The sequence below is a fragment of the Vulpes lagopus genome, chromosome 7 (assembly GCF_018345385.1).
Source record: "Vulpes lagopus strain Blue_001 chromosome 7, ASM1834538v1, whole genome shotgun sequence".
Lineage (NCBI taxonomy): Eukaryota > Metazoa > Chordata > Mammalia > Carnivora > Canidae > Vulpes > Vulpes lagopus.
In genome coordinates this window covers 6,733,329-6,746,132 of record NC_054830.1, presented here as the reverse complement: position 1 = coordinate 6,746,132, position 12,804 = coordinate 6,733,329, and the positions used below count along the sequence as shown (strand labels likewise).

General features: G+C 40.3%; 1 protein-coding gene across 1 annotated transcript; it reads right to left on the bottom strand.

The window, feature by feature from the left end:
- Nucleotides 1-1,778: 1,778 nt before the first annotated feature.
- Nucleotides 1,779-2,716, bottom strand: LOC121495639 (olfactory receptor 7D4-like). The gene is given in 2 exon segments (XM_041763444.1): nucleotides 1,779-2,521; nucleotides 2,524-2,716. Coding segments are annotated over 2 exon segments (936 nt in total).
- Between the last annotated feature and the right edge of the window lie 10,088 nt (nucleotides 2,717-12,804).

Genomic DNA, 12,804 nt, shown 5'->3' with positions numbered 1-12,804 from the left:
GACTTTATTCAAGACTATTGTAATAAGAGATAGAGATTGAACTCAACTCTACAGAACAAAAAGCAGGAGGATTTTTTTTAAAGATTTATTTATTTATTGGAGAGAGAGAGAGCGTGCTCATGAGTGGGAGGGGCAGAAAGAGTGAGAGAGAATTTCGAGCAGACTTCACATTGAGCATGGAGCCTAACATGGGGCTTGATATCATGACCTGAGATCAAGACTTGAAGAGTGAAAGCAAGAGTTGGATGCTTAGCACTGACCCAGACACCTCATGTGTTTTTTTTTTTAAACATGATTCAGTTAGCTAAAGAGCAGAAGTTCCAATTTACAAGTATCTTGAGTTCTAAACTCAAATGGCAGCAGCATTAACCATGGATGATTGAGCAACAAATCCAGAATGGTGACCGGGGCCCATGAGCCAGAGACCTGTGGTGGTGGCAACAGACCATTAGGTGAGCAGACATCAAGATTGTTGTTTGACTTAGATAACCCAAAATATCAAAAGCAAGTCAGCAAAAATCAGATGTCAGCTACCACAATTGAAAATCATGATTCTTATAAAAAAAAAAGAAAGAAAGAAAAAGAAAATCATGATTCTTTTGTTTCCAGACCTAAGTCTGTTTTTAGATGCAAAGCCTGAAAGAGATTAAGGGGGGGCATGGTTCTCCCTTTTGGAAGCCCATAAAGTGATTTTTCAAAATGGTAATATGCCTTGAGGACTCCACTTGATGGAAAGTTGATCCTGTCAGACTCCTTCCATCCTGGAGTAGGCAGTAATTCATCTTTACCAGAATGAATATTTATGTATTTATGTTTGCCTTTCCTGTTACAGTGTCTCGGCAAACACCACCATCCAAAGACTTAACACATTATCCAGTTTCTTCATGGTGAAGAAGATATGAAAATATTTATCAAGAGATACACTGGTCCTAACATATTCTGCATCACCTGAAGCTGCCCAGCATCACATACCTAGAGGGTAGTAATTCTGTGATTCTGTTCTTACTCTCCTGAATTGTAATCCGATGCTTTTTCCTGACATCACACTTGAAGGTCCCCTTTCAGACAGATTTTATCACTGTCTGAACTTTTATGTGTGGGCCTTGGTAAGTTCACCTGCAAAACAAGGCAACTAAACCAAATAATGTATTAGAGCCTGATCAGTTCTGAAAGTCTGGACCTTGGGGTATTTTGATCTCTAGTGATACATTTTTTATACCTTATTTTAGAAATGCATTCAATAAACACATGGAGAAAAGTTCAACCTTGATAATAACCAAATACATAATTTATCCATCAGTGTATATTCTGTTTGGACATATAATGTGATCAGATAAATTCTGAGATCCTAGGTTTATGCTCTATGAGGGCAAAGATTTTTGTCTTTTTTTTTCTTTCATTGCTGTGTTCTAGATACCTACCATAGCCTGGCACACCAAATGTGCTCAGTAAGAAGAACTAGCAATGGTTATTGATAAAATGCACTATTTCAGGCAACTATTCTGAATTGGTACTGAAAGTGGCTATGGGACTGGAAATCCAAGCTGCAGTGTAGTAATGGAAAGTAAAAGGAGGGGATATGGAGAGTAGAAATGATAACAGAGCAGTCAACATAAGAGGTTAAAATACATAAGAAAAAGTACTCACAAGGTAGTTCTGAGCAAATTCACTTATGAATGAAGGGTGAGGGAAAAACTCACTGTGATTAAGAGGCAGGATTTCTTTAGCCAACTGTTGTTACCACTGTCAGCTCAAAAAAACCAGGACTAGTGTCCCCATCACTGAACATAGAGTATTCTCCCCAGGACTTTTTCTAGAGCCCTCTTGATGTCCCTGTTCCGTAGGCTGTAGATGAAGGGGTTCAGCATTGGGGTGACCACAGTGTACATCACCGAGGCAATCATGCCTCTCCAGGAAGATACATCAGAACTGAGATACACACCAAGCCCTGTCCCATAGAATAAAGAAACCACAGAGAGGTGAGACGCACAGGTAGAAAATGCCTTATACTTACACTTCCCATTAGCTGATGGGATTCTCAGGATTGAGGAGGCAATTTGAGTATAGGAGAAAAGGATCCCTGAGAAGGGAACAATGCCAAGAAGGGCAGTCACCATGTATTGCAGGATATGATTGACCAATGTGTCTGAACAGGCAAGGGTGAGGGCCTGAGCAAGTTCACAGTAAAAGTTTGGAATTACCCAGTTGGTGCAGAAAGACAGTCGCAACATCAACAAACTCTGGATCAGGGAGTATGACAAGCTGATGAACCAGGACACAAGAACCAGGAGGCCACAGAGCTGTGGATTCATGATGACTGTGTAGTGCAAGGGGTGACAGATGGCTACAAACCGGTCATAGGCCATCACAGTAAGGAGGAAAGTGTCCATACCTCCAAATACCATAAAAAAATACATCTGGGTGATGCAGCCTGCATAGGTGATGGATTTGCTCTGTGTTTGGATGTTCACCAGCATCTTAGGGACCGTGGTAGAGGTGAAACTGATGTCAGCAAAGGAAAGTTGGAGAGGAAGAAGTACATGGGCGTGTGGAGGTGGGAATCAGGGGTGATGGCCAGGATGATGAGTAGGTTCCCAAGCACGGTGACCAGGTACATGGACAAGAATAGCCCAAATAGAATGGGCTGATGCACTGAGTCTTGAGAAAATCCCAGGAGTAAAAATTCTGAAACACTTGTTTGATTTCTTGGTTCCATATTGCCAACTCATCAGCTAGATGATTGAAGCAGGAAATGAATATGAAATAGGCACTGGATAGACTCTAGAGTCTCTCTACCTTTTTTATTTCTTGAAGTGAAGCATTGGCCATAAAAGCCTTAACATTACAAAATTTAGGAATCCTACATTCTGTTATTCATTACGTGAGATATTTAATAATGTTGATCAACCCCTGTCCATTGGCCTCTAACACACCCATTTATCCTCTTTATTTAGAATCATCACATCTAAAAAGTTAAGAACAACTTCGAACCTTAGCAATAAAATGGCCCAAACTCAATCTAACGCAAATGGGGAACATGAGATCCAGTGAAACCTTGTAACTTAATCTGGATTATCTGCCTTGTCTGGGATGCAGAAAAGGGACAGATAAGTATATCTCAGAAGTGAGAAAATTTGAGAGTATCTCAAATATCTGGACAGACTATTTCAGGATCAGCAGAATGTAAGTTTACTCCTCAAGAAAAAAGAAAGGAAGAAAAAGAAAATGTTTTTACCAAATAATAAAACACATGAACAAATTCTTAATGGTTAGTGTACTAGGGGCCATCAACATCTTGCAGGGACAGGGACAGATGCTTCCTAGACATTTGTTGCTTGACAAAACGCCCTTTATCTGTGAAGTTAAGGAATTGGTGAAAATGTCTAAGGAAAATGAGGTTATCAAGGTTTCAGCCATTTCAGTATCCTAAGACAAAACACTCCAAAGTCACAAAAGGAATTTTGATGATCACAGCTTTGTAGTACAACTTGAAATCTGGCATTGTGATGCCCTTGGCTCTGGTTTTCTTTTTCAATATTCCCCTGGCTATTCGGGGTCTTTTCTGATTCCACACTACAAAGCTGTGGTCATCAAGACAATGTGGTACTGGCACAAAAACAGACACATAGATCAATGGAACAGAATAGAGAACCCAGAAATGGGCCCTCAACTCTATGGTCAACTAATATTTGACAAAGCAGGAAAGACTATCCACTGGAAAAAGGACAGTCTCTTCAATAAATGGTGCTGGGAAAATTGAACAGCCACATGCAGAAGAATGAAACTAGACCACTTTCTTTCACCATACACAAAGATGAACTCAAAATGGATGAAAGATCTAAATGTGAGACAAGATTCCATCAAAATCCTAGAGGAGAACACAGGCAACACCCTTTTTGTACTTGGCCACAGCAACTTCTTGCAAGATACTTCCACGAAGGCAAGAGAAACAAAAGCAAAAATGAACTATTGGGACTTAATCAAGGTAAAAAGCTTCTGCACAGCAAAAAAAAAACAGTCCACAAAACTCAAAGACAACCTATAGAATGGGAGAAGACATTTGCAAATAGCCTATCAGATAAAGGGCTAGTATCCAAGATCTATAGAGAACTTCTTACACTCAACAGCAAAGAAACAAACAATCCCATCATGAAATGGGCAAAAGACATGAACAGAAATCTCACAGAGGAAGACATAGACATGGCCAACAAGCACATGTCACTTGTTGGCAAGTTCTGCGTCACTTGCCATCAGGGAAATACAAATCAAAACCACAATGAGATACCACCTCACACCAGTAAGAATGGAGAAAATTGACAAGACAGGAAACAACAAATGTTGGAGAAGATGTGGAGAAAGGGGAACCCTCTTGCACTGTTGGTGGGAATGTGAGCTGGTGCAGCCACTCTGGAAAACTGTGTGGAGGTTCCTCAAAGAGTTAAAAATAGAGCTACCCTATGACCCAGCAATTGCACTGCTGAGAATTTACCCCAAAGATACAGATGCAATGAAACGCCGGGACACTTGCACCCCGATGTTTCTAGCAGCAATGTCCACAATAGCCAAACTGTGGAAGGAGCCTCGGTGTCCATCGAAAGATGAATGGATAAAGAAGATGTGGTCTATGTATACAATGGAATATTCCTCAGCCATTAGAAATGACAAATACCCACCATTTGCTTCGACGTGGGTGGAACTGGAGGGTATTATGCTGAGTGAAATAAGTCAGTCGGAGAAGGACAAACATTATATGGTCTCATTCATTTGGGGAATAGAAAAAATAGTGAAAGGGAATAAAGGGGAAGGAGAGAAAATGAGTGGGAAATATCAGTGAAGGTGACGGAACATGAGAGACTCCTAACTCTGGGAAACGAACAAGGGTTAGTGGAAAGGGAGGTGGGCGGGTGGACGGGTGACTGGGTGATAGGCACTGAGGGGGGCACTTGATGGGATGAGCACTGGGTGTTACACTATATGTTGGCAAATTGAACTCCAATAAAATGTATATGTATATAATATATATATATATATATTATATATATATATAAAGAATTTGAGTCATATCCTCAATGGTGCTCGTTAAATACTGGGCAAGATAGAAATTAAACCAGGATGTTGACACATGAGCCCAAAAAAGATGAGAATCAGATGCAGCACTCACATTAAGGTGATGATTCAAATGAGGCTGGGAAGATGGGGGAACTCATCTGAGGTCCACTTTCCTACTCTCTCTACTCCAGGTCCTGAGGGTCCTATACCCAAACAGAGAGAAATGGATCCTATAACCCAGTATGCCGAACAGCATAAAATCATAAAATGATCTTCAGTGTTGTGCTTTGCCTTGTTAGAAGTATTTTCGAACATGTACTATTCTGTAATGCCCCTACCTACAAAGGAAAAAAGCCACCATTGGCTGTTATCCCTGTCAGTCTTCTTAGATATAAAAACCAAGTAGCAGGGAGGGGGTGGCCAAAATGGGTGAAGGGAGGTCAAAAGCACTAACTTCTAGTTATAAAACAAGCAAGTCATGGAGTGTAATGTGTGGCATGAATATAATTAATAATATGGTATGGGGTATTTGAAAATTGCTAAGAAAAGAGATCTTAAACATTTTCCACAAGAAAACAATTTTTGTAACTATGTATGGTGGCAGATGTCAACTAGACTTATTGACTTATAATATGTTGAATATTATATGTGCAATATATATATATTTAGTTAGTTAGTTTTAAAGACTTTATTTGACAGAGAGAGAGTGAACATAGGTAGGGGAGATTGGCAGAGGGGGAGAGAGAGGCAGCCTTCTGACAGAGCAGGGAGTCATACTTGTGGCTTGATCCCAAGATCCTGGGATTATGACCTGAGCCAAAGGCAGATGTTTAACTGACTGAGCCACCCAGGCACCCTTATATGTGCAATATATTGAATCATGTTGTACACCTGAAACTAATATAATTTTACATGCCAATTTTATCTCAAAAAAAAGAAAAAAAATCCCAAAGCACAGTGTCCCTGGAATGATAAAAATGATCAGATCAGAGGCAAATTGTTTAACTACAAATAAACACCTTTGTTCTGACCATTAAGGGGGTGAGTAGTTTGCAATGATCTCTGCTGGCTTCTGGTGAGAGGTTTTCTAAGCAAATGGTCATGACTCATCTTTAAAGTATGATAGTTTGGGGCAGCCCTGGTGGTTCAGCGGTTTAGCGCCGCCTGCAGCTTGGGGTGTGATGCTGGAGACCCAGGATGGAGTCCCACGTCGGGCTTCCTGTATGGGGCCTGTTTCTCCCTCTGCCTGTGTCTCTGCCTCTCTCTGTGTGTCTCTATGAATAAATAAGCAAAATCTTAAGTAAATAAATAAATAAAGTACGATAGTTTGCAAAAGATTCCCTTGACTTCTAATAAGCGTGGCTTACTCTCTTGCATTCCGATCTGTTTTATTAAGCAGACTATCAGAGAGTGCACAGGAAATACCCACAATTCTGGGTATTTCCTCGAGTGTGTTGTGCATGTTAATGTCATCAACGACATTATAATCAAGCAAAACAATTTCATTTCCTACAGAGGCTGGATTACGATTCAAATGGGTCATGAAATAATGAATAACAGCATTCATTTTTAAAAAGAGTTTCTCACACATTAGAAACATTTTATCTTAGGACCAGAGGTTAGAAATTAGAGGTGGAGCATACAACCATTTGTCATGTATACTTTCCTCATGCATCAAATGCAAGTTTGTCCCATGTTTCTATTGTTTCTAGTGTCTAGTCCAAGAAGGGCTTCTTTGGAACAGGCTAAGTGTTAGCTGTTGGGGAAACAAAGATTAATGGTACGGTTTTGTCCTGAGAGAGCCTGCCTTCCAGGAGTAGTGACGGATGCAGAAACCAGACATTGCAACACAGTGAATTAAATGCAAGATAAAGGCAGTCTGCAGAGTGAAGTACAGAAATCAGCTCCAAATCTAGCCTGAAGTGATGGAGTCAGAGGAGGATTCTTGGAGGAAGAGACCTCTGGGCAAGGAGTTGTCTAGGTTGATGATTGAATATAGGCTCTTCTGGCAGAGAAGGCAGCAAGGGAAAAGGCCCATAAGCAAAAGGCAGCATGGGACAACGTGCTGTTAGCAATGTGCTGAAGCAGAAAGTAGGACGTGGGAATAATGCAGAATGAGGTTGGACATATGAACAGAGACCACATCTCTGGAAACCTTGAAAAAAAAATTGATGAAGGGGCTATGTAGGGACTGTGACCAAAGAAGTAACATGATCCATATCACAATTTTCCCTGGTGCCTGAAATGAAAGATAGATTTAAGGCAGGCAAAACTAGAGTCAAAGGGAATGGGGTTGGAAAACCTCACATCATTAATGTTGAAGGGGCCAAGTCACTTTTTTGGGGGAAGAGGAACAAAGGCTAGAAGAGATGGATAAATTAGCCCAATGTCTTGCTAATGATTCCATGTAACTACTTAAGGATGAGGCCTCATACCCAAGTGCAATCCAGAGAACTATGAGAAAGGGACATGTGAATTTCAATGTCCCCTAGAATGTTCCCAGGGCAAAAGGGTAGAATGTCAAGAGGGAATTGCATGTTGGACCTTCCTGTGCACTTTACTTTTCCTCCCTTATCCACCCTGCCCCAGTCTTACCTACTGCAGCCCTAATTTCCAGGGAACAGACTCTTCACTCTTGAAAAGTTCTAAAAGAATCACAGATAAAGATGAAGAAGGAGGAGGAAGGACAGGTCCTTTTGAAGAAACAGGAGATGTTCCCCCAGCAAATGAAGGTGGCAAAGAAGGATTCAGAAAGGATTTGTTGGAGTGCCTGGATGACTCAGTTGGTCAAGCATCTGTCTTTGGCGCAGGTCCTGGTCCCGGGGTACTGGGACTGAGTCCCACATTGGGCTCCCTGCTCAGCAGACAGCCTGCTTCTCCCTCTCCCTCTCCCTCTGCTCTTCTCCCTCTGCCTGCCACTACTCCTGCCTGTGCTCTCTCTCTGTCAAACAAATAAATAAATAATCTTAAAAAAAAAAAAGAAAGGATTTATTTAGGCTGAGTGAAGATGGAGGCACTGGAGTTTTGGAGCAAATGACGGGAGAAAACAAGAGAAGATCAATACTTCATGATAAATGACCTAAAAATCTCTCAGTACATGGGGGCATCCATTTGTACATCTCTGACTGGTAACTATCACTACACAGTGTAGTTCTGGAAAGTGCTATGGTATCCCAGAGTGAACTGTGCTTAGTCTCTTCTTCCTCATTCCTAGAATCTCCATCACCCACTCACCCAAATAACATGCAATCAAAGTAAAAGCTCACTAACAACAGCAAGTTGTTTGGCTTTGAACAAATGGTGTAGCCATTAACTCTCCTAAGCAATTGGTCCATAGGGCTCCTTCTGCACAGACATCACAGGGTGGCTCTGCCATATGCTATAGTCAATGCTCTTTCTAACCACCTCCTTTCCCTATTACCGAGAGCACTTACTGGGCTATGCATGCTTAGCAATGTGGGCTTACCACAGGGGCCAACTCCCCTGAATCTTGTTTTCTTGTGGAGGGTGGGTAACGAAGAAAGATTTGTTTCCCAAAAGAGAAAGGATACAGAGCCAGGCATGTAATACAGGGCCTGGCTGACTTCTCCTGGAGAAAGCACGAGTATCTTAAGAGTGGTACGTGGGCCTTCGTGATGATAAGTTGGTGTGTTACAGGTTTTGTGGCCCTGGGGACTGAATCCCCCTCTGAAGCTTGTTAGACAAATTGATCGATAGATTTTCCATTCCCTGATCAGTTTGACTCCTCAAAGGCAGGGACCACACAGGAGAAAAGTGTCTCTGACCTGCCAACTCTTTATCCCTTGGAGAGAGTAACAGTTGAGCCAGCTGTGACTCCTCCCTCCTGGGTCCTTTTTCTCTCTTGGAAGAATGTCTCCGGTCTTTCTTAGATCTTCTCTTGGGGACAACTGACTTTTTGTATTCATATTAGGCAGATGGCTGAGTAGTAAAGGGTCCCAGGAGCCACTAGGGTAATGGTTCTCAAACTTTGCACCAAGATGACCATGAGTATTTGTTTAAACAGATTTCTGAGTTTCTGCTCCAAGTCTCTATCTCAGTAGGTCTGGGTTTAGATCTGATAATTTGGATTTTTCACAAATTCTGAATTTTGCTGGTCTCTAGGACAATCTTTTGGAAACATTTGCCCTAGGGCAAAGTTTTAAAATGTAAGCTTTATGAAAAGTATCATCTGAGGCTATTGTTAATGTATAGCTTCCCATCTTATTCCAGACTTACCCAGTCAACATCTCCAGGGTAAGAGGCTGAGACTCCACTATGAAAAAAAAAAGACAGGACAACAATTGTACTTTATTTTTATTATATTTTTACAAATAGGTGTTTATATTTATTTTTAATAATAATATATAATTTATATATTTTATTATTTATATGTTCTAAATAATAACTTATAATAATTTATATATTTATTATGTATATTGTATATATGCTATACGTATATAGTGTCCACAATAATATATATAATATATATATAACAGATATATAACAAAATTTACCATTCTAAGCATTTTTAAAAAAGATTTTATTTATTTATTCATGCAGACACAGAGAGAGAGAGAGAGAGAGAGAAGCAGACACACAGGCAGAGGGAGAAGCATGCTCCACGCAGGGAGCCCAACGTGGGACTCAATCCTGGGACTCCAGGATCATGCCCTGGGCTGAAGGCAGGCACTAAATCGCTGAGCCACCCAGTCATCCCCATTCTGAGCATTTTTAAGTGTACAATTCTGTAGCATTAAGAATATTCACAATACTGTACAACCATCACACTATCCATTGCCAGAACTTTATCATCATCCCAAATAGGAACTCTGTCCCCATTAAACAACAATTCCTCATTTCCCCTCCTCCTAACCCTTGGAAACTTCTTCTATTTTCTGTCTCTATGACTTTGTCTGTTCTAGGTACCTCATATAAGTGAAATCATTCAGTGCTTATCCTTTTTCGTCTGATTTATCTCACTTAGCAGAATATTTTCAAGATTTAACCATGTTGTGACATGTATCAGAATTTCAGTTCTTTTTAAGGCTGAATAATATTTCATTGGATGCATATTTACCATTCCGTTTATCCATTCGACTGTTTTTATCTCTTAGCTATTGTGATTAATGCTGGTATGAATATTGGCAAGATTCTCTATTTGAGTTACTGCCTTCAATTGTCAGGGGCATATATCTAGATATGGAGTTGATGAATCTTGAGACTCTGCTTTTAAAAGCATGCCAAATGATCAGATGTTTGAAAAAAACACTGTCCCAGGGACATTGAACAACAAATCCTGGAAAGTCCCTATTCTGTACTTCGGTAGTCCTTAGGAAAAATACGGAAGAGGCAAGGAGGATGTCAGATTAGTGGATCTGAAAGATCTTGATAGGGGCTTTGAATCTAGATGTGCCACTAATTAATTAATTAGTCAAATCTTTACTAAATGATTTAGATCAAGTACTGTGTAAGATCCCAGAGTTAAATGGTAAACGAGGCACTATAATAGAATTCCACCATAAAATGAAAAAAGATCACTGGCTAATGCCTTGAGAGAGGGGCAGATGTGTTTTTCAAAGAACAATTTGGGTTGAAATAGCAAAATCGGGATCCCTGGATGGTGCAGCGGTTTGGCGCCTGCCTTTGGCCCAGGGCGCGATCCTGGAGACCCGGGATCGAATCCCACGTCGGGCTCCCGGTGCATGGAGCCTGCTTCTCCCTCTGCCTGTGTCTCTGCCTCTCTCTCTATCTCTCTGTGACTATCATAAATAAAATAAAAAAAAATTAAGAAAATGAAAAATTGAAATAGCAAAATCTTCTAATAGATGATAGATAGACTTTTTCTTTATTAAATAACATTAAAATTCTAAAAATGAGGAAAAACATAATAGGCTTTAAAACAAATGTTGAAGAGTTATCTGCATTCCCATGTTCATTGCAGCATTATTCACTGTAGCCAAGATATGGAACAACCTAAGAGCCTGTCAAAGGATGAATGGATAAAGAAGATGTGGTGTATACATATGTATATATGCGTATGTATATATTTATATATATATTTTTTGCATATACACATAATGAAATACTATTCCTCCATGAGAAATAAAGACATCCAATAATTTGCAACAACGTGTATGGACCTGGAGATATAATGCTAAATGAAATGAATCCACCAGAGAAAGACAAATCCCACATGATTTCACTTTTTTTTTTTTTTTATTATTTCACTCCTATGTGGAATTTAAGAAACAAAACAAATGAACAAAGAAAAAAAAAGACAAACAAATAAATGGACCCTGTAAATACAGAGGATAAACTGGTGTTTGCCAGAGGGGAGGTGGGTAAGTGGATGGGTGAAATAGATACAGGGGATAAAAGTACACTTATCTTTTTTTGTGTGTGTGTGTGTTTTTCATTGCCTCTATTTTTTTATCCTTCTATTTTTAATTTTAGTTCCAGTGTAATGCACAGTGTTATACTTAGTTTCAGGTGTACAATATAGTGATTCAACAGTTAAGAGTATACTTGATGAGCACTGAGAAATGTATAAAATTGCTTTGCTTTAAAAAACCCTGACTTTTGCTTGGGTAGTGGGACACTATTTGGGTTGCTACAAAATCTATGCACTCAAGTTGCAATACTTTTATCTCAAATACATGCTTTTGCTCAATTATTGTCTGCTGACAATTTCAGGTTGACAAAAAAGATGGTAAAATCAATAGGAAGAAAATTATTTGATGACTTTAAAAAACCTTTTGCTGTAAGTGGTGGCATGGACATGGGCAGGAGGGAGGGGATGCAGGCTCTGGAATCAGAAAAATAAGGATTTATCTTCAAAGTGATAAATCATAATGATTCTTTAATTTTTTAAAAAAGATTTTATTTATTTATTCATGAGAGACAGAGAGAGAGAGAGGCAGAGACACAGGCAGAGGGAGAAGCAGGCTCCATGCGGGGAGCCCAACGCGGGACTCGATCCCAGGACTCCAGGACCATGCCCCGGGCCAAAGGCAGGCACCAAACCACTGAACCACCCAGGGATCCCCAGCCACCCAGGGATCCCCCGTAATGATTTTTCCCCATAATGATTTTTAATGAGAGATAATGGTCAGCTGAAGATGGGAGCATGATAATTAATGAACACACAGGGATTGCTGTTATGAACCATGAGTTTTAATAGCATTTTGATAATTCAAAGAAATGCATAAGATGAAAAAGAGAGGGGACACAAGCATTGCAAAGTAAGAGACAGATTAAGATTTTGGAGGTGGAGAGCCCTCAGACCTCTGAAGATGTAGCCTTGTGCGGGTCCCTCATCAAGCATTTCAACAAATCCCCTCAGGTCATTGTTTTCTAATTTTAGCGGTTCACCTGGGTGGCTTATTAAATCCAAATGGTTGGGCCTGACCCTGGAGTTTCAGATTTAGTAGATCTGGGATGTAGGTCAAAAATTTGCAAGTCTAACAAGCTCCCAGGAGATGCAGATGCTGCTGATATGGAGAAACACTGCTCTTGTCTGTGTCCCTAATGTTCTAGTCTAATAAAAGTTTTTCTCCACTGTTTATATCTCCTCTCCTTGACCTCAGCCTGAGCCTTTACTAGGATATGCTGGCTCTTTCAGATGGCCTCAAGGAAACCCCTGGTTGCCCTGGCTCTGTCTTCTACAGTGACTTTCCCCCAGAAAGTTCAAGGAGATGATCCAGGCAGAGAATATCCCATATCTCTGGGAGGCCCAACATAGTCTGCCTTGGAGAC